Below are 25,563 nucleotides of genomic sequence, written 5' to 3'. Positions count from 1 at the left end.
TTGGTTTATATTTTGGTTGTCGTTTGTTTCTCTAAGAAGTAGGAGCGGATCCATGTAGGGACATCCAGTTACGAATTTATGTACATAACTTTGTAATGTAGTTTATGCAATTGTGTGAGATTCCACGTCGGTTTGGAAAAGAGGACAAGACGTTGTTGAGGATTATTGAGAGTGAGTCCCACATTGGTTAAAAATCATGAGTTAATAAGTGAGGAATACTATCTGCATTGGCACGAGGCATTTGGAGAGCTCAAAGCAAAGACATGAGAGCGAGTCGTGATTCCTGACAGACTATCCATATCATGGTGTGAAAACCCTTTTCTAATAGACATGTTTTAAAATTTTAAGTAAAATCCAGAAGTAACCGTAACAATAACCAGACATATCTGCCAACTCAGCATTATTTAGTTTTAAAAAATGAGTAAAAAATAAAGTTTAATTAGGATAAGAGGTGGTTGGTTGGTTGATTGTGATTTAGGAGGAAAATGAGGGTTAAAATCATCCAGATGGCATTCAAATTCTGCCCTGCCCGTCCTGCCCGCCCTCTCACTTTTCTTCTTTGACTAATTTCCCTTTTAAACAAGGGCAGCCTTATTTATATTTTTCATTTTCCACTTAATTTAATTAATATCCTTTGAAAAAAAAAAAAAGAGTTCAAATTTTACTCTCCAACTTAAGGTGGCCGACATCATTAATGCTAGTCCATAAAAAAAATATAATTAAAAAGAAAATACTTTTATTTATTAGCAACCTTAATTAATTTCATTTTATTGTATTTATCCCTAAAAACATGCATGCCCCAACTATATCTGAAAACTTTGATATTTTTAATATTTAAAAATATATATCCGTTTTAATTAAATTCAAATTATAAACTTTTTATTAAAAAAAAAAAAAAAAAAAAAAACGATCCTTTTAGGGTTTGAATTTCCAAACCGACCATTAAAAATCCACTATACACGTGCCTATTTCAAAATTAATCGAATTATTTTCAAATTTGTGATTGAATTTTTGAATTTGATATATGGGTTGTTTTTGGAAAGAATTAATAGAACACGTTTTGGTTATAGTTCATTAGATGGTTTGAAGAAGCTAATGTCACGAGCCACATGGATAGTATGAACGAACTTAAGGTAAGTTTGAAAGTTTGAATGAAAGCAGATAGAAATTGTTGTTATATTTAAGATTTAAGGATGTTGGAGTTTATGATTATGAAGTCATAATTAATTGAATACACATGGAAGCAGGCAGGCAGGCAGGCAGTTGGGGCAGTGAAAGTTGGGTGATTATATTGCAATAAATACAATGAAATTGCATGTTAATTTTGTCAATACTCATACATCAACGCCTAAACTCCCAACGCCATCTCCAAACCACCTGCCCATCACCTCCATATTATGGACACCTAAGTTTGATCATACGTTTTTATTTACGCAACCGATATGAATTATGATTGAATTTGGCAAGCTTTATATTACTCACAACTTTCAATTTACACGACCTTTTGAATCTTACTCGATGAAATCTCTATCTCTTTCTTTTTATGGCATCGATGTCACGTTCATTCTTAATAAGATTGTTGACAGGATAACATGTGGCTTTAAGTATGTGTGACCATCTATCGTACTTATCATATAGCAATATTTTGCATAAATATATAGCATAGGGTACCCTAAGTTAGGTTTATTTTTAGAATTCCTTAATTTGTGAGGCCACCCTATCTGACTCTATTCTTTTCTTCTTATTTGTTTTCAATGCAAATTAAGACATTTCAAACACGACGTTAATGAGCGTAAAATTTTCAAAATCTTTAATAAAGATTGAAATTTAAAGGCATATATGCAGTAAGAGAATGGTAGGCATCTCCAAACCGAGTAGAAAAGAATGAAAGATTTATGAAGAGAAAATGGCAATTTATTCCGTTTGTTGGTATCATACCCAAGTTTCCCACCATGGGCTTACCAAACTCAAAACTCACCCCTACATCCCTAGCTCGTATAATGAACGAGTGTTCATAAGATCGATGACCTTATTATCTGAACTACTTAACCTAAACTCTAAAAGTTGAGTTGGGCTGAATTTTTGGATAATCGAAAATTTAGTTCAATTTAGCCACAAATATATGGAGAGAGCCTACCCCATTCGGCAATCGCCCTACCCATTATCCAACCACGACCACCCTTCACAACTAGAAATAAATCACATTTAAAGATGGGGAACATAAACTTTTTGCTTTAATACTATATTTCAAAATTTTTAATATTTTTTTTTTAAAAAAAAATCGTTGGCAGAGTAATTGAGATGGGCCAACCTGTGTTCTAAGCTTCAGGTGGGCTTGCTCTGATGCAGACTTGGGCCCAAATTTTAAACCCGGTCCTGCTTGATAGGGATGGGCTGTCGTGGGTTTTTTTTTTTTTTTTTTTTTCCTTCTTCTTCTCCCTTAAACCCTAAACAGACTTTGCTCTGTCACTCTCTCTGTGTCGATAGATCTGTGTCTGTACAAAGTTCAAATGTATTGAGATTTGAAGAAGAAGTCTTATCATCCATGGCTCACATTTCTTTATCTAAACCTCACTACAGCCATCTCAAGGTTCTTTCCAGTTCTTCAATTTCGAAACCAATCTCCTTCAATTCACTTCATTTCTTCAGCTCCATTCAAGATCCAACCACCACAGCTACTCAAAATGAAAGCCCTAAAGATCCATTCGTCAGTTCAGATGCCGCAGTGCCTCAGCCCGTGGAACCGGTGGCTGTTAATGGCGGCGACCAAGTTAAGCGAAGCATCCCTAGAGGTAACCGTCGTAACCCTGAAAAATTAGAGGATATTATTTGTAGAATGATGGCAAATCGTGAATGGACAACACGTTTACAGAATTCGATTAGGTCGTTGGTTCCCCAATTTGATCACTCTATTGTTTGGAATGTGTTACATGCTGCTAAGAACTCGGACCATGCCCTCCAGTTCTTCCGATGGGTAGAGCGATCCGGCTTATTCCAGCATGATCGTGGAACACATTTCAAAATAATTGAGATTTTGGGTAGGGCTTCAAAGCTTAATCATGCCCGTTGCATTCTTCTTGATATGCCCAATAAGGGCGTTGAATGGGATGAAGACTTATTCGTTATAATGATTGATAGTTATGGGAAAGCTGGGATAGTTCAGGAGGCCGTGAAAATTTTTCAAAAGATGAAGGAATTGGGTGTTGAAAGGAGTATTAAATCTTATAATGTTTTGTTTAAGGTGATTTTGAGGAGGGGGCGGTATATGATGGCGAAGAGGTACTTTAATGCTATGTTGAATGAAGGCATAGAACCAACTTGCCATACCTATAATGTAATGCTTTGGGGTTTCTTTCTGTCGTTGAGGCTTGAGACAGCCAAGAGGTTTTATGAAGACATGAAGACTAGAGGCATTGCCCCTGACGTTGTTACATATAACACTATGATTAATGGTTATTATCGGTTCAAAATGATGGAGGAGGCGGAGCAATTCTTTACTGAGATGAAGGGGAACAATCTTTTACCAACAGTGATAAGCTATACTACTATGATAAAAGGTTATGTTTCTTCCGGTCGAGTAGATGATGGATTGAGATTGTTCGAAGAGATGAAGGCTGTTGGTGTGAAGCCAAATGACTTTACTTATTCGACTCTGCTGCCTGGTCTCTGTGATGCAGAGAAAATGTCCGAGGCGCGTCAAATTTTGACAGAAATGGTGGACAAGTATATTGCTCCAAAGGACAATTCAATTTTCATGAGGTTGTTATCTTGCCAGTGCAAGCATGGTGATTTGGATGCTGCTATGCATGTGCTGAAAGCTATGATTCGGTTAAGCATTCCAACAGAGGCTGGGCACTACGGTATTTTGATCGAGAACTGTTGCAAAGCCGGAGTGTATGATCGGGCAGTTAAGTTGCTTGACAAGCTTGTAGAAAAAGAAATCATTTTGAAACCACAAAGTACTCTGGAAATGGAGGCTAGTGCATATAATCCTATAATTCAGTATCTGTGCGACCATGGGCAGACTGGAAAAGCTGAAACGTTTTTCCGGCAGTTGTTGAAGAAGGGTATCCAGGATGAAGTTGCATTCAATAATTTAATCCGTGGCCATTCCAAAGAAGGGAATCCTGAATTGGCATTTGAAATCTTGAAAATCATGGGTAGGAAGAGTGTTTCTAGGGATGCAGAATCTTACAAGTTGCTAATCAAGAGCTACTTAAGTAAAGGTGAACCAGCTGATGCTAAGACAGCTTTGGACAGCATGATTGAAAGCGGACACTACCCTGATTCGGCGTTGTTTCGATCGGTGATGGAAAGTCTATTTGCAGATGGGAGGGTGCAGACCGCTAGCCGAGTGATGAACAGTATGTTGGATAAAGGAATAACAGAAAACATGGACTTGGTTGCCAAGATTCTGGAAGCCCTTTTCATGAGAGGTCATGTGGAAGAGGCATTGGGACGAGTTGATTTGCTTATGAGATGCAGTTGCCCACCTGATTTTGACAGTCTTTTATCTGTTCTTTGTGAAAAGGGGAAGACCATTGCTGCTCTTAAGCTTTTAGATTTTGGGTTGGAAAGAGAATGCAACATAGAAGTCTCAAGCTATGAGAAAGTACTTGATGCGCTGTTGGCAGCGGGGAAGACGCTGAATGCATACTCAATTCTATGCAAGATAATGGAGAAAGGAGGGGCCAAGGAGTGGAGCAGCTGCGATGATCTGATCAATAGCCTGAATCAGGAAGGGCACACAAAGCAAGCTGATATTCTCTCAAGAATGATCAAGGGTGGAGACAGAATTCGGCGTAAGAAAGCTTCTCCAGCTGCTGCTTGATTGATTATCAACTCCTCCTCCCCTGTTTTCCCTTTTTCTCCTTTGGAATGATATTTCATGCTTCACGCCTTGAATAACACTTGGGTTGTTATTCGATCCAATATACTCAAATTGTAGCTTTGATCTTTCTAGTGTTCTTTTTTCCTCCCCTGTTTTTAATTTGTTCAGTTGATGAATACTGAGGGCTTTGATTTTCTTTGAAGAACCTGGAAATGTAATCACCATTTTCTAATTGATGATTTAACACGATTTAATAGATTCAAAATATTCCAAATGAAAGCAATTAGCAGTAAATACATCCCTACATGCGAAACAAGAACAAAAGCAAAACAGAGCATAAATGAAAGAAAATCAAACAGAGCATAACTGTAGCCGAAGGGACCCTGGCCTCCTAATTAAGAAAATCAAATAACTTAATGACTTCATTTCCATCTCGGGTGGCGATTCTCCTTATTGTTCTTGCAAATTTCACGGTCATGCTTGTCCAAGGTTGTATGTTGTGTGTGACAGATGTCCTGCTCTTACTTTGTCCTGCTCTTACTTGTCCAAGGTTGTATGTTGTGTGTGACAAATGTCCTGCTCTTACTTTGTCCCGCTCTTACTTGTCCAAGGTTGTATGTTGTGTGTGACGGATGTCCTGCTCTTACTTGTCCAAAGTTGTATGTTGTGTGTGACAGATGTCCTGCTCTTACTTGTCCAAGGTTGTATGTTGTGTGTGACAGATGTCCTGCTCTTACTTGTCCAAGATTGTTGCCTGTGACAGATGAGCAGTTCAAGGTGTGTTGCTTGTGACAGATGTCCTGGCCTTGCTTGTCCAAGGTGTGTTGCCTGTGACAGATAAGCAGTCCAAGGTGTGTTGTCCGATGTCCTGGCCTTGCTTGTCCAAGGTGTGTTGCTTGTGACAGATGTCCTGGTCTAGCTTGTCCAGACCTGTTGTTCATAGTTGCATGGCTGTTCCAAACCCACCCCTCTACCCCTTTTTACATGCTTTCATCCTAGATAAGCCTTTTACTATTTCACATTGGGTCAATATGTAGTGTATGACCGTCCACCAAAACCATGTCTACACGTTGGGTCACTGAGAGTTGAATTCTTGAGCTATTGAGAGTAATCGCTGAGCATGTACTCCTTGTAGCCTCTATTGGAGAGGACTTTTCGAGCGCCGTTGTTGTTGGCGGGGACGGTGTGAAGGCGAAGATGGTGAAGACGAAGAGGAGGAACATGACGAACAGGTAAATCCAGAGAAGCCATTATTCCAGGAAAATAATCTACATAACATGTGCCATTATTTCACCCTGAAACAAAAATTATTAAATGGAGTGTAATTGCATTTCAAAATATCATTAATCTCCTAACTTATGGGAAGTAAAGTAGATATAGTTAAAGTTTTGGACTGTGTCAATAAATTCATAAATAAAGATTTTTATTTGGAGTCGTCAAAATAGCTCGAGTAAACTAGTTCTAAGCTTACTCCTACTATTTCTCATCTCCTCAAAACCATGAAACCTTCCACCTTTGACTTGTTATAACAAAAACTCATAATTATTACACATTAATTACACGCATATCATCTCATCTATATATATCATGACTTACATTGCTGGATTGGGTGCCATCTTTACTTTCTAATCAATAACAATGGCAGAGAATAACAATGCAAACGTCGTTGCAGAGGAAGCCGTTGCAATCGTGCCGGTTGAAGACAAGCCCTGCACAGACAAAGAAGCCGGGGGCAGCGGCGGCGGCGATGTCCCGGCGACAAAAAACAAAAACCCATTTCTTGAAATAAACAACTTGGACAAGGCGTTGGCCACAATGACGCTGATATTCTCGATCCCAATATTGGGGTTTATCGTGTGGATATTCTACGTCAGATACTCCGACTGCGAGAGCATTCTGAAGCTGCCCAGTTTCCAGGTGGAGATCGGCATTGCCCTCATATTCTTGTTTCTGATCAGCAATGGCGTCGTTTTCCTCAGGTCTCGCCACCCTGTTTTGGGGCTTCTCATCGTCATGGTGCCATTGTTGCTGATCTTCATAATTGGGCTTGCGCTTGTGGGTGCGTATAAAATGGAGAGCCGCTCTGTTGCCGCCTCCCCCAAGTGGCTCAGATTGAAGGTCTTCGACGAAGCCCATTGGCAGGACATTAAATCTTGTATTTATGACACCGGCGCCTGTGATGATTTGGTCTCCAGAACTCTGATGCTTAAATCCTACGACTTTAGTCTCAAGAAGCTGACCTCCATTGAGGTAAAACAACAATCCTCCTTATAGTTTCCACAATAATCCCATGTTTTGTAACTCTGTTTCGAATTAAGATGTGTATGCGTGCGTGTTTATGTGCTAGGCCGGGTGCTGCACGCCGGCAACAATCTGCGAAATGGAATATGTAAACGCAACGTTCTGGACGAAGAAGGAAGGAGTACCAAACCCATCAAGCCCATACGTAAGTGAGTGCAATTTATGGGACAATGACAGAGGAAATTTGTGCTACAATTGCTTCTCCTGCAAAACAGGGTTTCTCAAAACTCTGCAGGCGAAATGGTGGAAGCTCGGCGTTTTCCTCATCCTTGCCTCTCTTTTACTCTTCCTCGCTCACCTCATCTTGTTCCTCTCCTCCGTCGTCAAGCAGTTCCGGAGTTAGCCTCAGTACGGCCGCGACGACACCCATTTCCGGCCAGTTTTTGCGCTTTCATTTTATTGCTTTTTGCAGAATTTTGCCTGTATCATTCTTTTTGATTTCTCGTAAGCATCCTTCTGACCTCCTATGTATATTTTCATCCATCTTAATTTAAATTCGTTGGTTTTTGTTTCATTTTATTTTGTTCCTCTGTTTTTTTAGCTTCGAATATGAAAATTTATCATTCAATTTTCAAACCCACCAGTGTTGGAATTCCACTAAGCTCTCAGTGGGTGGGGGGGCGGCCAGGCCACTGTCTATGAACACTTGTCCAAATCATCGATGTCTTCCAGAGAATTCGAAAACAAACTATAAATACCTTCGATACCCCCTTCTTGCTTTCCCCAAAAAAACACTTCCCTTTTGAGTTCTGATTCTTCCTTCCACACAAATGGCTTCCATCAGGGCTGTTTCCATTCTCGCTTTGCTACTTGCTCTGTCCGTCATTGTATCAGAAAGCCGCATCGCCAGGATGGATTTGGGCCTCGACCTCGGCGGAGTTGGCGTCGGTATTGGCACCGGCGTGGGGTTGGGGTTAGGTGGCAGTGGCTCAGGTTCCGGATCTGGGTCTGGGTCTGGCTCCGGATCTGGGTCCAGTTCTGCTTCGTCATCGCACTCCTCAAGCTCCAGCTCTGGCTCTGACGCTGGGTCCGGATCGGGTAGAAACAGAAACAGGGGATCTGGATCTGGGTCGGGGTCGGGGTCAGGATATGGTGCGGGTTCTGGCAGGGGAAGCGGCTCTGGCGGCAGTGAAGGATATGGAGAGGGGCATGGGTACGGCGAGGGGCATGGTTATGGGAATGACGGCGAAAACTGAGATAAAAAATGTTATGAAATAAGGATAATCGTCGTCTTATTTTTGCAGATAGATGAATAAAGGCTATGGATGATGATGAATCCCTGATTATGTTCTTGCTTTGTTCTTCCACCCAGTTTGAATCTGATAATATCTTTGTATGAAGTACTGAATAAAATTTGGTTCCTATTTAGTGTTAATTAAAAGTGTGAACTTTGTTGTGTTTATATGAGTTGACTATGTGTTGTTATAGGAGTTTCATGCAAATGCGTAAGGGATTCATCAAGTTCATGTTCTTTTCTCTGTGGTCATTTTCGTGGACATTTATATTGACATTTATATTTCATTGGCTCCCACCTAAAAGATTCTTACCCCCTTAATTCAATCCTCAAATGTCGAACAAAAACGTAGATGTGATGTCCCACATTGGTTGGGGAGGTGAACAAATCACCCTTTATATGGAAACCTTCCCCTAGCAGACGCGTTTTAATCCCCTCAAGGGAAAGCCCAAAGAGGACAATATCTGCTAGAGCGGTGGATCTGGGTCGTTATGGGTCGTTACAGTAGGTAGGTCTTAGGTGTGCTTTGTTCAAGGGCTCTAGGGAAAGCCCAAAAAGAACAATATCTGCTAGCGGTAGATCTGGGTCGTTACAGTAGATTTTAGGTGTGCTTTGTTCAAGGGCTCTAGAGAAAGAAGTGTAGCCTCGATTAAGAGGAGCTCGAAGGTTCTATAGGTCTTAGGGGAGGCTTCTATGACCGGAAAAATTATTGGGATGACCGGAAAAATTATTGGGATGGAGTCATACATGGCTAATTAAGGAGATGATCATAAGCCATGAGAGCTTATGTACTAAGTGTTCAATATCATACTATTGTGGAGGTCCATAGTTCCTAATAGTTTTAATATCAAACTTATGTAATATCGATCATACATGCATATTTTTTTTAAATTTTTTTAGAAAACCTTTACTTTTAATTTGACATTTAACAACTAAATCGGTTATATAATCAACATATTGAAAAAAACAACATTGAACGGAACGTAAATATTTATTAGACATCAAATGAGTCTAAAAAACATTATCATTTTTTATAGTCGTAAGAGTTTTGTGTCAGCTTATGGGCATCTTAACTAATGTCACCATCAAGGAAACTTTTACGCTATAAGTCGTAAGATCATGTATGAGGCTTGATACCTATTTAGGGTAAAAAAGTCAATGAAGTTGGTATACTATTGTATCTTTAGCCGAGCGGCGATCATCGAGTCGGACACTAATTTGGAACCACGTGATGCAGTCAAGCACCGATTGTAGACACAAGTGCTCTGGAATCGCGCTGGCGTTCGTCAAACAGGCCACATAGATTAGCCCAGAGGTGAATGAAAGTGGCTACCATATATTCAATTAAATCCCTCATTTGTTTTATTAGATAGACACGACATCCATGAACGGGTATCGGATTGGAGTCCACTAAACTTAGTGGGCAAACCGAGGGAGAGGGCGTCGGCAACCAATATTATTCAATAATGATATCCACTTTCCATTCTCCAAATCCTCCAACTGAATCAATCTTAACACGTGTCAATACGCCATACCCTTTAAACCATTTGGGGCATTCTCAGCCGCAGAAGTTGCCGCCGGTAGCTTTTTGCAGTGGCCACCTCAGCTTCGACAATTTACTATAAATACCCCTCTCCACTCTCCCCAATTCCCACCACAAAACCTACCGAAGTTTCAATACAAACCCATAATTCTCTAATCAATGGCTTCAATCAACTCCCTGATTGTTGTTTGCTTCTTACTCTCTTTCTCCGCCATTGTCTCTCAAGCTCGAGTGGCCAGGAAGGATCTCGGCCTTGACCTTGGAGGACTCGGTGTTGGAATTGGAACCGGAATAGGCCTAGGCTTAGGTGGCAGTGGCTCCGGATCCGGTTCCGGATCCGGATCTGGCTCCAGCTCATCTTCATCATCATCATCGTACTCCTCGAGCTCAGGGTCCGGGTCCGGAGCTGGGTCTGAAGCTGGCTCTTACGCTGGGTCTCGGGCAGGCTCAGGGTCCGGGTCCGGAGCTGGATCTGAAGCTGGCTCATACGCTGGGTCTCGGGCAGGCTCAGCTTCTGGCCGAAACAGGAATGGAGGGTCGGGATCTGGCTCGGGATACGGCGGAGGTTCGGGCAGAGGAAGCGGCAACGGCGGAGGAGAAGGATACGGGGAAGGTCATGGCTATGGCGAGGGTCGCGGTTATGGCGGAGGCAACTAAAAAAATGAAATAAAAAACAATAGTTATACGACGTCGTATTGATCTAGATCATCTTAGTTTTATGTATTTAAATAAAAGATGATGATTCGTGTCAGTGTGCGTGTTTTAGTAGCCGTTAAATTGTTCTAAGATTTTCATGTTTTTGTATGTTTCAAACTATATTAATGTAGACTTTTATCAATTTTATATGCCAAATATACCTCTTTTAAACCCTATATATTCACTACTGTTTAATTATTCATAGTAATTAAATTCAATTATTTACTTTTTAATTGATTAATGAATTTATTTATATATCCATATATTAAATAATACTAATTTTAATTTATAATTACAGCCATTTAAATACTTATTAAATCAAATAAAATTCTCATAAACAATATTTCTAACACTTTTAGACATTAACTAATATCTGATATCTACACCCATCAAACAAAATTAATGATCCAAATAATTACATTTATATATTTATTAAGTTCAAATTTCTATTCATAATTGAATGAAAAATATTGTGTGATTTATATGTTATTTTAAATTATTTTGAACTTAAAAATATCATATTCATACCTGCACGGTAAATTTTGGATTTCATTTCATTTATTTTACCGTATAATCAAATAAATTACAAAAATATAAAAATAATAATAAATAAATAAAACAACATATGGAAAGATACTTTCAGGAGAAAAATATCTAGATATTTACGTATAATAAAATATCAAATATGGTATATATGGTAAACTATAATTCAGTACTAAATATCTTTAAGATTAGTTATATTTATCCCATTTTGGTCTAAAAAAATTTAATCTTAGTTGGTCAAAAAATTGATTAAAGAATAATAATAATTTTCATGCTCTAATATATTTTCAAAAGAATTGTTTATGAAAATAAGAATGGAGATTGTTTAAAACGTGGGAAGTTGTTTAATTTATTAAAATGATATAATAATAAATACAATCAGAGTCGTCCACTAAGTTCATGGAGGGTTATCTTATAATTAATTAATTAGCAATCAATAAGCATTATCAACAATGCGAGAATTTGAACCTTAATTTGAAAATTAATAATGTAATTTTGTGTGGTTTTGCCCGTAGTAAAGATTAGCATACTGCCACCATACTGATTAGTGGGTTGTCCAAATCTGAACCGGAACCTCGGCCGCTTTCAGCCACAAAAAGACAAAACAATGGTACAGCAAGGATTTACACTCACCCCCATGCCTCCATTGTATGCTATAAATACCTCATCCAATTTTGCAATGTACACATCTAATGACATTTCACAAAATGACTTCCATCAGGTCAATTGCTGTTCTTTGCTTCGTGGTCTGTATGTCTGCGATTGAGTCACAAGGCCGTGTGGCCAGGAAGGACCTGGGTCTTGACCTTGGTGGCTTGGGAGTTGGCCTTGGTGTTGGCTTGGGCTTGGGCTTAGGCGGTGGAAGTGGAAGTGGAAGTGGCAGTGGAAGTGGCTCGGGTTCTGGTTCTGGGTCGTATTCGTCGTCACAGTCGTCAAGCTCTAGCTATGGAGGCTCCGGTGCAGGCTCAGAAGCTGGTTCCTATGCTGGCTCTTACGCTGGGTCACGTGGAGGCTCGGATTCGGGAAGGAATTACAGGAATGGTGGTTCGGGCTATGGCGGTGGTGGTGGTGGCGGCCGCGGAGAGGGTTATGGTGAAGGTCGTGGCTATGGCGAGGGCTCCGGTAGAGAGGGTTATGGGGAGGGTCGTGGCTATGGCGAGGGACGTGGATACGGCGAAGGGGGGAACAACTGAGACCAAAGAGTCAAAGACCAAAATTAGGACATCGAATAAAAACCACAGCTACGGATGGTATTAGTAACTATAAATAGTTTATGTCATTATGTAAGCAGCTTATGATTTTCTCTTGTCGTTCAAGTTCAAATAATTAGTAGAAGAAAAATGGTGTATTATACTCCAAATGAATAATATCATATCATTATGAAACTTCGTAACACTAATAATATAGTGTTAAAAATTACGACTCTCATCGTGATAATATTGTTCACTTTGAGCATAAGCTCAACTCTCATACTTAATTATAAGCTTATGATCATTCCTTAAATTAGTCAATGTAAAGTCACTCCGAACAATCTAATATACTATAAGCATTCCCTAAATTAGTCAATGTTGGACTCACTCCCAACAATCCAATATACTATAAACCTCCCTTAATCGAGGCTCGATTTCTTTCTTTAAAGCTCTCGAACAAAGTAACCATTTGTTCGACACTTTAGTCACTTTTTTATTACACTTTTGAGGCTCACAATCTTTGTTCGTCATGGTTAAGTTTAGGGCATGACTCTGATGATACCTTGTTAGGAATCACGACTCTCCATGATGGTATAATATTGTCCACTTTGAATATAAGCTCTCGTGACTTTGCTTTGGACTTCCCTAAAAGGCCTCATACCAATAGATATGTATTTCTTCACTTATTAACCCGTGATCATTCCCTAAATTAGCCAATATGGGACTCACTCTCAATTGTTGGTATCATAGTCATGCCTTAAATTTAGTCGTGCCAATAGATTGAGAAATCCTCAAATAACGAACAAAGGACTCCAAAAGAAAAGGAGTCAAGCCTCTTCGAAGGCAGTAAAAAATGATAAGACTCCAAAGGAATCAAGCCTCAATTAAGGGGAGGCGCACTTTGTTCGAGGGAAGGTGTTGGATGATGAAAGTCCCACATCGGCTAATTTAGGAAATGATCATGGGTTTATAATCAAGGAATACTCTCTCCATTCCCCAGAACCAAAGCCATGAGAGCTTATGTTCAAAATGGATAATATCATACTATTGCGGAGAGTCGTGTTCGTCTAACACTGAATCGATTTTGATATAAGGGACGAATCGATATGAGCAAAAAGTGAGTTGAAAGAATGTAATATAAATAATGAAGTGGAAAATGAATGAAAACCCAGTGGAGAGACCGACCAAACCTAAGCAAATTATGAGCTGTCGAGATGATAGGTATGGTGGTTTTGTGGATGCAAATCTCAGCCACCACCTTCTCGAAATGTCCACCCAACAAAGATATGCAATGTGAGCATAGCCTCACCACACAATATGGAATTACACCTAAATATTTGTTCCAGAATATTCCAAACGAAACAAAAGATAGTGAGGGGAAAAAAGCATTGGAGATCAGCTTGGGCATGCTACTCCACTAGTGCATGTTGCCATCTATGCTCATGCTCCGCCCTGCCCCTTCCTTCCTCTGCGCCCATAACCCTATAAATACCAATACTTCTCCTCACTTTAACCTCACAAACAGAACTGCCATCTCCAACATTTGCTTCAATTTCCTCTTCCTACACTGCTTTTGATTAACCAATAATAATGGGTAGTTGGAAGTCCCTGCTTCTTGCTGCAATGCTTGTTTCGTCCCTTCTTGTGGTGTCCGAGAGCCGCGTGGCCAGGAAGGATTTGGGCCTTGACCTGGGTGGGGTTGGCGTTGGGATTGGAGCTGGAATAGGCATTGGACTTGGTGGAAGTGGTTCCGGTTCCGGCTCTGGCTCTGGATCAAGTTCAAGTTCGAGCTCAAGTTCGAGTTCTAGTTCTTCTTCTTCTGGGTCGGGTTCTGATTCTGGATCTGAAGCAGGCTCGTATGCCGGGTCTCGAGCGGGTTCTGGATCGGGTGGTCGCGGTGGTGGAGGGTCAGGCTATGGTGGAGGATACGGGTCGGGGTATGGAGGCGGGCATGGAAAATGAGGGTGATAATTAAAAATGTGGTATTGTAACGAATTAATATGTAATAAGTAAACTTGCTATAATGGTTTGGTTGATGAAGGTTAATTTCTACTATGTATTGTATTCGCATTTCACAAATTTATTAATAAATCAGTTATGAAAGAATAGATTGTCATAAAATATGAGAGACAGATATTCACCCACTCCACTGAAGGAGAATGCAGTGTCCAATAATATTACGTAAAGCAGACACAGCCCCATTTCTCCCACTACCGCCCCACTAACCACTTCTCACATGTCCTCAACTTCCAAAACAATACATATTCTATTTCACTCATTTGGGCTGTCATTCAACACCTTACTCCAGCCCAAATCTCGCTTCTAATTCTTTACCCACCACACCACTCACTTCTAACAAACATCGAATGAAAATCGTATCGCCTATATTCGGATAACATATGCTCAAGACAACACAATGACATAATATATAATTTTTTGGGTAGGGAGGATTTGACAATTAGTCATATCTCCTAGTACATTTTCAGGCGATTGAAGTCTAATAGGGTCTAGACGTAATTTCATAGGTAAAGAAGTTGACAATTGGTGGCATTCCCTGTAGTATATTTTTAGGTATTTTAGGTTTATCAAGCACAGACATGATTATCATTTAGAAAATACAGTAAAAAAGCTATACACCATTAAAATAATAAAGAAAAACAAAAAAAATGATACGACCATAGACCACACTTCTTAAACAAACACGACGACGATGACCCATGATATTAAATACTAATTAGGAGCCCAATTGATATAATGAGGTGGGGGGAATAGGCAATTAATTGATGAATCCATTTGGTAGTTCCTAGAATCTCTCGTCTCTTGCAGTCCAAGACCGGCAAATATACTTGGTTGATGTTAAAATAAAAGAGACATGTTTTGTTTTTATCCTTGTGTGTCAACTAAGACGCGATATGGAGCTCCAAAATTTGAATGGCGGACACTTCCTGAAACCATAATAGACAATACCAAATAGGAAACCCTTCTTCCTTCTTCCTTTTTCTTCTCCTCCCTATTATATATATCTCATCCATTTCCACCCCAATCGTGTCTCCCTATAAATAGCATTTCCACCATTTTCCCTCTCTGCCTCTCCCCGATTCCATATAATCCTTTCTTTTTTCTTTCTCTTTTCCCTTTATTTTCTTTCGGATTTCCCCCAAAACAAACACAAACATCATGCCAACATTGGATGAAGAGCTCTTCCCTTCCACCCCTGGCAAGTTCAAAATCGATCACAGAAGCTATGGAATCAACCGTCAATTCTACCGCTTCTTCGCCTCCACCAGCACCATGTTCTTGTGGGCTCTCTTTTTAATCGCCCTCACCGTCTCCTATCTCAGCTTCCAAAGCTTCGTCGATTCTAGAACTCGCTATCTCTCTGCCTCCTGGGGCGGCCTTCAATGGGAGAAACAAGTCCGTACCTCTGCCGAGATCCACCGCGCCGGTGGTATGTCTGTCCTCGTCACCGGCGCTTCCGGTTTCGTCGGTACCCATGTTTCTCTAGCGCTCAAACGCCGTGGTGATGGCGTCGTTGGCCTTGATAATTTCAACAATTACTACGACCCTTCCCTTAAAAAGGCGCGCAAGGCGCTCGTTAATCGTCACGGCGTGTTCGTCGTTGAGGGTGATGTTAACGATGCCCGTTTACTCGATAAGCTTCTCGACATTGTCGCTTTCACCCACGTGATGCATTTAGCGGCCCAAGCCGGCGTCAGGTACGCGATGGAGAATCCTAATTCCTACGTTCATAGCAACATTGCAGGCCTCGTTACCCTTCTCGAGGCTTGCAAATCGGCCAATCCCCAACCGGCTATTGTTTGGGCTTCTTCCAGCTCTGTCTACGGCCTCAACGAGAAAGTCCCTTTCTCCGAATTGGATCGGACCGATCAGCCGGCGAGTCTCTACGCTGCTACCAAAAAAGCCGGCGAGGAAATCACCCACACTTACAATCATATCTACGGCTTGTCCATTACCGGGTTGAGATTCTTCACCGTATACGGCCCATGGGGAAGACCCGACATGGCGTATTTTTCGTTTACGCGCAATATTCTTCAGGGAAAACCGATTACCGTTTATCGCGGGAAAAATAAGGTCGATCTGGCTAGGGATTTCACCTACATTGACGATATTGTGAAGGGGTGTTTGGCTTCCCTGGACACGTCTGGTAAGAGTACCGGATCGGGTGGGAGAAAAAAGGGGCCGGCAGCTTACCGGATCTTCAATTTGGGGAACACGTCGCCGGTGACGGTGCCGGCGCTGGTCAGTATTCTGGAGGAACATCTGAAGACGAAGGCGAAGAAGAACATTCTGGACATGCCTGGAAACGGCGACGTTCCCTTCACCCATGCGAATATAAGCTCGGCCCGGGTTGAACTCGGGTATAAACCGACGACCGATTTGCGAACCGGGTTGAAGAAGTTCGTTCGATGGTATTTGTCGTACTACGGGTACGACGCGGTACAGCCGTGAAATTAAACGACGCCGTATTTCCGAAAATATTTTTTGGTGTTTTTTTTTTTTTTAATTTTTCCTTTTAATTTGATTTATGGCATTGGAAGAAAATGTGAAAGGCGGTACGGAAAAGAAGGATGATGGTAATAAGTGGGGGAAATGTATTATTTGTTGTATCATAATATCAAATTTTTTTATTAGTATTCTTTAAATAAAAAAAGAAATTAGAATATTTTATTTTATTTTTATTTTTATTTTTATTTTTATAAGCAATAAATATTAACTAGTGGTTCACGGTAGTAGTCAATTTGGCGGCTGTTTACATCGATTGGGACCCTGCTTATACAGCTTCACGGAGCCTTTTCCGGCCTTCTTTGAACATTACACGCTCCCCTGTAAGCACAGCAGCTGCAAGAGAATCTGCTTCCACCGGCGGAGGTCTCCGCTAAAGAAACACAAAGCACAGATTCGAGTCTTTGGATTTCTTATATGCAAGGCTGAGGCCAACCGACTTACTTTCATGGCCTCTTTTCACAAGTTTCGTGCACTTCGTTTTTCCATCAAAACATTTTCGCAGTTGTATTCAACCAACTTTGCTTCTGGAGCTCGACATGGTATGCCTTCTTTCTTTTAATGATCCTCCATTTCTCCCTTGATCTCTTGCTGTGTGTTCTTTGAATGTAGTGGAGAGATAAACTGATTACTATTTCGTTTGAGAATTATCTGTTCTCTAGGGTTTAGCAGAGGTTTTAGAAGCCATAGCTCACTTTCAACTTGCGAACCAAAAATCTTGAAATTGGAGGATTATGCTTCGGGTGCTGAGGCAGAACGCGATTATGAGGATCTCCGAAGGATCCGTCAGGAATTTGACGCTGCTAAACTTAGCTTCCTCAAGATTCCCGAGGCGCTCAGGGCAATGCCGAAGTTGAATCCTGAAGGTTTTTTCTTCTTCGTTTCTTGATGCTTCGGACATTTAAATCTTTTATCTCATGATGCCTGATTATTTTTTGTTCTCAATGTCACAATTCTCTAGGCATCTATGTGAACAAAAATCTGAGCTTAGATAACATTCAGGTGTATGGTTTTGACTACGATTACACTCTCGCTCATTACTCGGCCAATTTACAGTGCTTGATTTATGATCTTGCCAAAGAACATTTGGTTAATGAGGTTAGTCTGTGCTATTTCCATTTCTTGCATTATCTTGCAAGAACAGTTCTTTCTCAATGTTTGTAGTTCTTTCGATTTCAGTTCAGATATCCTGATTCTTGCATGAAGTTCAAGTATGACCCTACCTTTCCCATTAGAGGCCTTTACTATGATAAACTCAAAGGTTGCCTCTTGAAGTTAGATTTTTTTGGTTCTATTGAGCCGGATGGTTGCTACTTTGGTCGTCGTAAGGTGAGTATTGATACTGCCGATATATTAATCTGAAGTTGTTGATTCTTCTAACAGAAATTCCTATATATACCTTGTGGATATTATTGATTTTGCTGGATCTTTGTCATATCCTTAAGTTCTACAGCGGAGGGTTAAACGAGATGCATATTATGACTTGATATCTTAGCTGTTAGTAAACATTGGCGTACATTCTTAAGAAGATTTGTTATCAAGGAAAATATTGAAATATTAATTATTTGAAGGGAGAAGATTTCCTTGGTTGGTTATATAAACTTTAAATATTGTGAATGGGAGGGAAAGTTATTACAAGAATCATGCCACAAGAATGAAATAGAAAGTACAGAGTAAAAGGAAGAATAGATCAGAAAGAACATTTGCACCTAGGAGAAAATTTTGAAAGAAACATATGACTTAAAAATTTAAAGTATCAAGTGGATAATTCAAGGTCAATCCCATTGTATTAGTAAGATTTAGGTTGAATCATGCCCGTTCTTTCTTTAAAAGTTATTTCCTCCGATCCAGTTCATGAATCGATTTAGTCAGTAATAATCCATTTCTTGTTTCGTTAATTTATGTTCTTTTTAAAAATATGTTTCTACTTCTTTCATTGAAAATTCTGTCTTGTATATCAAGATAGTTAATAGAGCTGGAACCTTTTCGTCACTTGTATGCTTAATTATTTAGTTTATAACTATATAAACTGAGATTGGCATGATGCTAGCTCGACATGAAAGAATAAGTTCCAGAGGAAATAGTTGGAGCCCCTTTATGTATGGATGCTCCCTTTTATGGGCCTTTTGGATGTCTCGTATTCTATCATTTTTTTGTCAATGAAAGTTGGTCATTTTTCTCTGTACTGAGTTTTTTATTTTCAATCCCACAATGCAGCTAAGCCCGAGTGAAATCAAAGAGATATATGGCACACGACATATTGGGCGTGACCAAGCTCGTGGGCTTGTTGGCCTGATGGATTTCTTTTGCTTCAGTGAGGTTTGTCAGCTTCTCCCGCCCCCCTCCAGTTCTATGTTATGTCATTCATGAACTGAACAAGTGGGAAATATACTGGTGAAGAAAACAAGGGTAATGAATGCTAGCTGTCGGTTTGCTAGTGAAAAAAGTTTATCGTGCTTTGATTTTAATGGTTTCACCATGGGGCTTCATAAACACTTACATAGACTCTGAGAATTGAATGAAATGTTTACTATTTCAACCTTCCTGGGGATTGTTTGGTAGGATCAATGGTTGCGCATTCCTCCACATTTCTACCTTAACAAAAAATTCTTAGAGTTCCAATAACAATCTGTGATTTATGAGAGTTGAGGCCTATATTGGCTTAGGGAATCATTTGTAGATTTCTATGTGCAAGATGTTATCTGTATTGGAAAGCTACGTGCTCCTAATTTAGTTTGTTTCTTTTTTTCCTCTATTTCCATTCCCTTCGAGAGTTTGTAGTGTATCGAAGTGTTAACTTTTTCCTTCCTATTTTCTTATAGAGTTTTGCATATCACTTGACAGTTTTACATAAGTTTGTTTTGTCTTCCTTAGCTTTTAAGTTTTTCGTTAAGATTTCTGTTGTCTCCTGTCAAGTCATATTTTTATATAATTTTTTTTCCTTGTGATTAATAGGCATGCCTTATTGCGGATGTTGTGCAACATTTTGTTGATGCGAAGCTCGAATTTGATGCTTGCTACATCTATCAAGATGTGAACCGGGCAATTCAGTATGTTCATCGAAGTGGCCTGGCCCATAAAGAAATAATAGCTGACCCTCATGCCTACCTAGTCAACAATGTTAGTCCGATTAGCTTTGGATCTAGGTTTTATTCCCATTGTTAATTTTGACTTCTCAATCAATTCTAGTTGAATAGAAAATGTTTTCAAGCATAGTTTTTGATTGCATGCTCCAATACTGTTTCTAAGAGTTCTTTGTTCTTAAGTGTGATGACTGAACCTTACAGGGGCGATTATTGCGCTTACTCACAATGCTGAAGGAGAAGGGGAAGAAACTTTTTTTACTGACTAACTCCCCATTTTACTTTGTGGATGGTGGAATGCGTTATATGTTGGAGGTAACTAATTTTTGAGTATCATACGTTGTATGTAGGGACTTCTCAACTTCCAAACAGCCTAAACTATATGATGGTAATCTGATATTGTAAGGGAAGCCACAGAAATTTGTTTTTGGATTTGCGAATATTGTGAAAAAACAAAGGGTTATGAAACATTCGGGAGCTTTAATTCTCTCTGAAGATTAATCTAGAAAAAAATATACTCCTATTTCTACAAGCCCATTTGGACCAAATTCGTGATATTTCTCACTTGTATAATGTATTCAAATTATTCAGTACTTGTTAGGTCTTTGATTCAAGGGTGCCAGAATAATTAGTTCAGTAGCTATCTGGCAATATACTCACAGGAAAATCTAATGGTCGGTTAAAGATTTGGTCGAAAGCAATTTTTTGGAAAATTTGATTAGGCAGGAGTAGGAGGGTTTTTAACGAGGGAAATACGTTTGGGAGGAGTCTTCTGAAATAGTCTGGACAATTGGCTTAATTGCTACTAATAGTTCTAGATTATTGCATTTAATTTGGGAGGTATATCTTCATTCAATGGATTTAGTCTAGAGACTTTTCTTGGGCTTTTACTATTTCAATGAAGTTTCTGTTTTGAAAAGATGATAATATTTCTTTGAGTTAATCATCTTGAGCTTAAAATGTTGTGGTTTGTTATCAGGCTTCTATGGGTTACAAGGATTCTTGGAGAGAAATCTTTGATGTTGTGATAGCTAAGGCAAATAAGCCAGAATTTTACACATCTGAGCATCCATTTCGGTTAGTACATTTGTTCTATCATAAGGCTCCTGCACATGTGAAGTGCCAGTCAGAAATACACTTCATTTTGATAACCAATCTATATTATCATGAATGTAAATCGTCTTCAAGACTGAATGAATAATTCTTGCCATGTTCGTGTGTTTATGTCACATTATTGATGGAACATATTAATAGTGAACCTAAGATAAAAAATGTATCAAATTTACTCTTCCACAAGTACAAGAAGTACTTTAAGCTTATTGATAATACGATTGCAGTGTCATACTATTACTGAATTTTCTCTTTGTGCTAACATAGCCAATTATTATTATATTTTCTTCAGTCTACATACGAGTTTTACCTTATTTACAGAGAGAAATGGAAGATATGGTACTGACTATTTCTTTCTACTTATTCTCTTCAACATTAGTTGTTATGACACAGAAAAAGACAATTTGACTTTTACAAAGGTGGATGCGTTCCTTCCAAATAAAATTTATTACCATGGTTGCCTGAAGTCTTTCCTTCAGATTTCCAAGTGGAATGGTCCTGAGGTAGTTTGATGAAAAGCAATGCCAATGTTCTTTTGTTGTTATTTGGAGGACATTGCTTTCCATATGCTGTAGTCTGTGAGCGTCTGAGCATGACTGTTTCTTTCAACTAGGTTATATACTTTGGGGATCACCTTTTTAGTGATCTGAGGGGGCCTTCAAAAGCTGGTTGGCGCACTGCTGCAATCATTTATGAATTGGAAGTATGTTTTTCTTTTTAATTACTTGTTTTATATCTTTTTTTTTTTTGAATTATTTTTGAGTAAACCAAAGGGCAAAACTTCAAGCACCTGACTGTTCGGTCAAGGATGCATGTGTTAACTAGTTGATCTATGCCATTGTTTTTTTTATTAATTATTATGGTGGTAGTAGAAAGATATTTTCTTTTAGTTTCTATGATTGACTCGATTGGTTAAATTATAACTTTAAGTTTAAGTTTAGTTATTAAATTTTCCGATTGTGTCCAATATGTTCATAAATTTTAAAAGCATCTAACTCAACCTCTAATTTTATATTAAATCTAACAGGTCTTGAGCTTTTGTTTTGTTCGACTTATTAGACCCTTTTTTACAACAAATGAAGGGATAGAAATTTGATCTTTTGTTTATATTGCAGAATGAAATACGCATACAAAATGAGGATTCCTACCGTTTCGAACAGGTATATTCTTCAATTGCGGCCCTTCAATTTCATCAATTCTTGGCTGTGGTACATGTGCATGTTACGCTAAGATTTTTCTTTACAGTTTCAGCAGTTACGTCAAGAATTCATGTCCTGTCTTATGATTGTCTTAAGCTTTGTTATATATTCTATTCTTTGACGTTTTTATTCCAACCAAGAATTGATGTTATTGACGTTTTAATCATCTTTTGTCTTGTTCATGTTTAAAACCTTTTCTATTTTCTTCATTCCATATGCCAGGCAAAATTTCATATAATCCAAGAACTTCTGGGTAAATTGCATGCTATTGTGGGTAATGGCCGAAAAAGTGATGTGTATAAATCTCTGTTGAAAGAACTGAGTCAGGAGAGACAGAATGCACGAGATACAATGAAGAAAATGTTTAATAGTTCATTTGGTGCGACCTTTCTCACGGATACGGGTCAAGAATCTGCCTTCGCATATCACATACATCAATATGCAGATGTTTATACTAGCAAGGCAGAAAATTTTTTATACCATCCACCTGAGGCATGGCTTCACGTACCCTTTGATATCAAGATCATGCCACATCATGTCAAGGTAAGTAGATCCTTCCTTGAAAAATGTGTACCTTTTCACTTTCCAATCCATGAAGTATAATATTGGTAGGGAAAAAAAGAAATCTATGTAGTGAGATCGAGAAAACGTTTAAGCCGAAAGGAAATTAGCCAACAAAATACATACATACGTAGGTGTCAAATTATAATATAGCTTTTTGGAGGAAGGCAAGATTGTATTGATTGCGATTCTATCTACTGTCCTGCATTGATATATATTCATCTCCATTGTTGAATTTCAAACCTAACATAATTACAAATGTATGGCTTAATTGCAGGTCCCCTCAGGTCTTTTCAGAAACCAATAGCTGGATAGGCTGCCTATAAGAATTTTCCACAGTTAAGACACAATAATGAGTATAGCCTCAGTGGACGCCCAAGTACTTGACTTTGGTCGATGTTCATTTCATTCTTTTATTGGCACTTTCAGGCCACCCCATCATTTAATTCTTGACGACGTTTCCTTCGTCGCCATCTCCATTCTTTTAGTTCTATTCTGTAGCCATCGCTTCTTATCCATAAGTAACTGCTAGCCACATTCTTTTCACCCTTAATTCGTCCTGATATACATATATTGTAGCATAAATGGTTGGAATAAGATGAAAAAAATGGCGTTCCAGAGTGTTCAATTAGTTTAAACTGCCATATGTGGGCAGAAAAACGTTGTTGTTGGGGATAAGCATGGATCGAAGTCCAAAGCTGTTGTTGTTTGGATCTCCTCCTAAATTCTACCAGCTTCCCTTCATGCACCGCCACTTTACATCTGTGTTCTCTTCATTCGCTAAATTTCATCCCTACTCTACTTCATTCCTTCGTTCATTTCGCCTTTTCTTTTCATTCAATGAACAATTTGAAACGTCCATATTACTTTTTGTTTTTGTAGAGGGCCAACACTTACCAACACTATTTTGAATTAATCTTGAACATGTATTACTTTTAAAAATATATAAAATGCTTATATATAGATAAATATCTGAATTAAAACCCATTTTCCACCAATATCCGTAATTATTCAAGATTGCATATTCCATTTTGGGCATACCAAACTTCCCCTTCTTGAAAGCATGTATGAGGAATAGACAAATTGCATCTCTCTCATTTTTCCATGTTTCACCATCATCCATCTCATGCGAGAGATTTGCAGAAATAGTTCGCCAAACACCTGCCTTACTCGCCTTCCTCCATCGCTATAAAATCAGCCCCATACCACACCAACACAGAGGAGTACACGAACACACACACACCAACAAAAATGGAACATAGGAAGCCTACTCTTTGCGTTCTCGACGCTTCATCTTACGTGGGCTTTTGGATCACCAAAGAATTGCTTAACAGAGGATACCCAGTCCATGCAGCCGTCCGGAAGACTGGCAAGTCGTTTATCCTCTGTTGTTCTTTTTCACTTTCTTATTCTCTGTTCTTGGTATTTGAAACTTGTGGGTCTAATCTTCTGCAGGAAACCCAGAGATTGAGAAGACTATTAGAGAGATGGGTGAAGTGGTGAAGGGGCTGGTGGTTTTTCCTGTGGATATCATGGATTACCATAGCGTTCTTGTGGCTTTGAAAGGGTGCTCTGGTTTGTTCTGCTGTATGGACACCCCTCACGTGTATGATGTAAGTCCCCAGAGAAAAATCAATATAGAAATAAGATAAAACAAAGGACTAATCTGGAATTTGTGCAGGAAAAAATGGTGGAATTGGAGGTGAGAGGGACGATTAATGTTGTGGAGGCTTGTGCTCAGACTGATACTGTTCATAAGACTGTTTATACCTCCTCCTTAACTGCTGCTGTGTGGAGGGAGAATATCCTCTCTGAGAAGGATGTGGATGAACGGTGTTGGAGTGATAAAGAATTTTGCAGGAAAATGAAGGTTGGGAATTTCAAAGCCTCTTCATCGATCAATTTGATTGAAAATCAAGCTTTTTTCATTACAAGGCAACATTATATAACCACCCTTTTTTTATCTTCTCCCAGCTGTGGTACCCTCTAGCAAAGACACTCTCTGAACAAGCTGCGTGGGCTCTAGCAATGGACCGTAGGCTCAAAATGGTCTCTATTAACGCAGGGCTTGTTCTTGGACCCGCTGTTGCAGAACAAAATTCAGGGTCAACAATCTCTTATCTTAAAGGTAGGAGAAAGTTCTTTAGAAAACTATGGGAGTTTTTGCTTTGGCTAAGAAAATTTGCGGCAAACAGGAGCTGCTCAGATGTATGAAAATGGGGTGCTGGCGGTGGTTGATGTGAAGTTCTTGGTGGATGTCCATATCCGAGCAATGGAAGATTCGTCCACGGGTGGTCGATATTTCTGCTTCGATCAGATAGTGAACAGTGAGGAAGAAACTCTTAAGCTTGCGAATATATTGAGGCCATTGATATCCCTTCCACAAAGGTAAAAGCTTTAGCCTTTTGAACAACAAACGCAGCATGTCATTGTTAGTTGAAACTCAAATTGCGTTAGTTTACTGGTTGGTGAGCGCAGGTACGAAGTCCAAGGAAGGGAAGCTTTTGCTGAGAGACTCAGAACCAGAAGATTGCACAAACTGGTCGAGGGCACCGCTTAGTACTTGAAGTTTAAATGAAACATATCTTATGTATCTTAAAGAGTTGATAGTTCAATGAAAAAATGGGGGTGCGGGCAATTCCAGTCCCTACTGCCCATTTCATTTTTCATTTTCCTTGTAAGTTTTCAATAATCTAAGATGAGGAATTCTCATTTCTCTTGATTGTTTGTTTTCTTTTTTAGTTGAAT

General features: G+C 39.3%; 8 protein-coding genes and 1 pseudogene across 9 annotated transcripts; all 9 read left to right on the top strand.

The window, feature by feature from the left end:
- Window positions 1-2,455: 2,455 nt before the first annotated feature.
- Window positions 2,456-5,036, top strand: LOC111779863 (large ribosomal subunit protein mL102 (rPPR5)). Its single transcript, XM_023660039.2, has one exon. It carries the CDS (start codon window positions 2,546-2,548, stop codon window positions 4,829-4,831), a length of 2,286 nt encoding a protein of 761 aa, XP_023515807.1. The 5' UTR covers window positions 2,456-2,545; the 3' UTR covers window positions 4,832-5,036.
- A 1,401-nt stretch (window positions 5,037-6,437) lies between these two features.
- Window positions 6,438-7,646, top strand: LOC111779870 (tetraspanin-15-like). Its single transcript, XM_023660047.2, has 2 exons — window positions 6,438-7,081; window positions 7,179-7,646. The coding sequence occupies exons 1-2, from the start codon at window positions 6,470-6,472 to the stop codon at window positions 7,473-7,475; spliced, it is 909 nt and encodes a 302-aa protein (XP_023515815.1). The 5' UTR covers window positions 6,438-6,469; the 3' UTR covers window positions 7,476-7,646.
- A 106-nt stretch (window positions 7,647-7,752) lies between these two features.
- On the top strand, window positions 7,753-8,534 carry LOC147787358 (uncharacterized). The gene has a single exon (XM_087119416.1). It carries the CDS (start codon window positions 7,903-7,905, stop codon window positions 8,326-8,328), a length of 426 nt encoding a protein of 141 aa, XP_086975542.1. The 5' UTR covers window positions 7,753-7,902; the 3' UTR covers window positions 8,329-8,534.
- A 1,466-nt stretch (window positions 8,535-10,000) lies between these two features.
- Window positions 10,001-10,761, top strand: LOC111779872 (uncharacterized). 2 transcript variants are annotated; one of them, XM_087119415.1, is made up of 2 exons: window positions 10,001-10,474; window positions 10,505-10,761. In XM_087119415.1, exons 1-2 carry the CDS (start codon window positions 10,069-10,071, stop codon window positions 10,564-10,566), a joined length of 468 nt encoding a protein of 155 aa, XP_086975541.1. In that variant the 5' UTR covers window positions 10,001-10,068; the 3' UTR covers window positions 10,567-10,761. The 2 variants fall into 2 exon arrangements, with proteins under 2 accessions (XP_086975541.1, XP_023515817.2); XM_023660049.2 differs by having other exon boundaries at window positions 10,002-10,761.
- A 1,078-nt stretch (window positions 10,762-11,839) lies between these two features.
- LOC111779874 (uncharacterized) lies at window positions 11,840-12,567 on the top strand. The gene has a single exon (XM_023660052.2). The coding sequence runs from the start codon at window positions 11,841-11,843 to the stop codon at window positions 12,339-12,341; it is 501 nt and encodes a 166-aa protein (XP_023515820.2). The 5' UTR covers window position 11,840; the 3' UTR covers window positions 12,342-12,567.
- A 1,275-nt stretch (window positions 12,568-13,842) lies between these two features.
- LOC111779875 (uncharacterized) lies at window positions 13,843-14,459 on the top strand. Its single transcript, XM_023660054.2, has one exon. It carries the CDS (start codon window positions 13,929-13,931, stop codon window positions 14,298-14,300), a length of 372 nt encoding a protein of 123 aa, XP_023515822.1. The 5' UTR covers window positions 13,843-13,928; the 3' UTR covers window positions 14,301-14,459.
- An 822-nt stretch (window positions 14,460-15,281) lies between these two features.
- LOC111779867 (UDP-glucuronate 4-epimerase 1 pseudogene) lies at window positions 15,282-17,022 on the top strand (annotated as a pseudogene).
- A 134-nt stretch (window positions 17,023-17,156) lies between these two features.
- On the top strand, window positions 17,157-23,443 carry LOC111779864 (HAD-superfamily hydrolase, subfamily IG, 5'-nucleotidase). The gene is made up of 13 exons (XM_023660040.2): window positions 17,157-17,404; window positions 17,525-17,728; window positions 17,824-17,960; window positions 18,042-18,191; window positions 19,080-19,181; window positions 19,818-19,982; window positions 20,150-20,260; window positions 20,925-21,022; window positions 21,435-21,558; window positions 21,669-21,758; window positions 22,171-22,215; window positions 22,477-22,797; window positions 23,093-23,443. Exons 1-13 carry the CDS (start codon window positions 17,311-17,313, stop codon window positions 23,120-23,122), a joined length of 1,671 nt encoding a protein of 556 aa, XP_023515808.1. The 5' UTR covers window positions 17,157-17,310; the 3' UTR covers window positions 23,123-23,443.
- A 147-nt stretch (window positions 23,444-23,590) lies between these two features.
- On the top strand, window positions 23,591-25,537 carry LOC111779869 (cinnamoyl-CoA reductase-like SNL6). Its single transcript, XM_023660046.2, has 6 exons — window positions 23,591-24,184; window positions 24,271-24,428; window positions 24,497-24,685; window positions 24,790-24,943; window positions 25,011-25,203; window positions 25,294-25,537. Exons 1-6 carry the CDS (start codon window positions 24,067-24,069, stop codon window positions 25,373-25,375), a joined length of 894 nt encoding a protein of 297 aa, XP_023515814.1. The 5' UTR covers window positions 23,591-24,066; the 3' UTR covers window positions 25,376-25,537.
- The last annotated feature ends 26 nt before the right edge of the window (window positions 25,538-25,563 follow it).

This window comes from Cucurbita pepo, chromosome 18 (assembly GCF_057944985.1).
Source record: "Cucurbita pepo subsp. pepo isolate OVF chromosome 18, ASM5794498v1, whole genome shotgun sequence".
In the NCBI taxonomy this organism is placed as follows: Eukaryota; Viridiplantae; Streptophyta; class Magnoliopsida; order Cucurbitales; family Cucurbitaceae; genus Cucurbita; species Cucurbita pepo.
The sequence above is the reverse complement of the archived record's forward strand: the minus strand, read 5'-3'. Positions and strand labels throughout refer to the sequence as shown.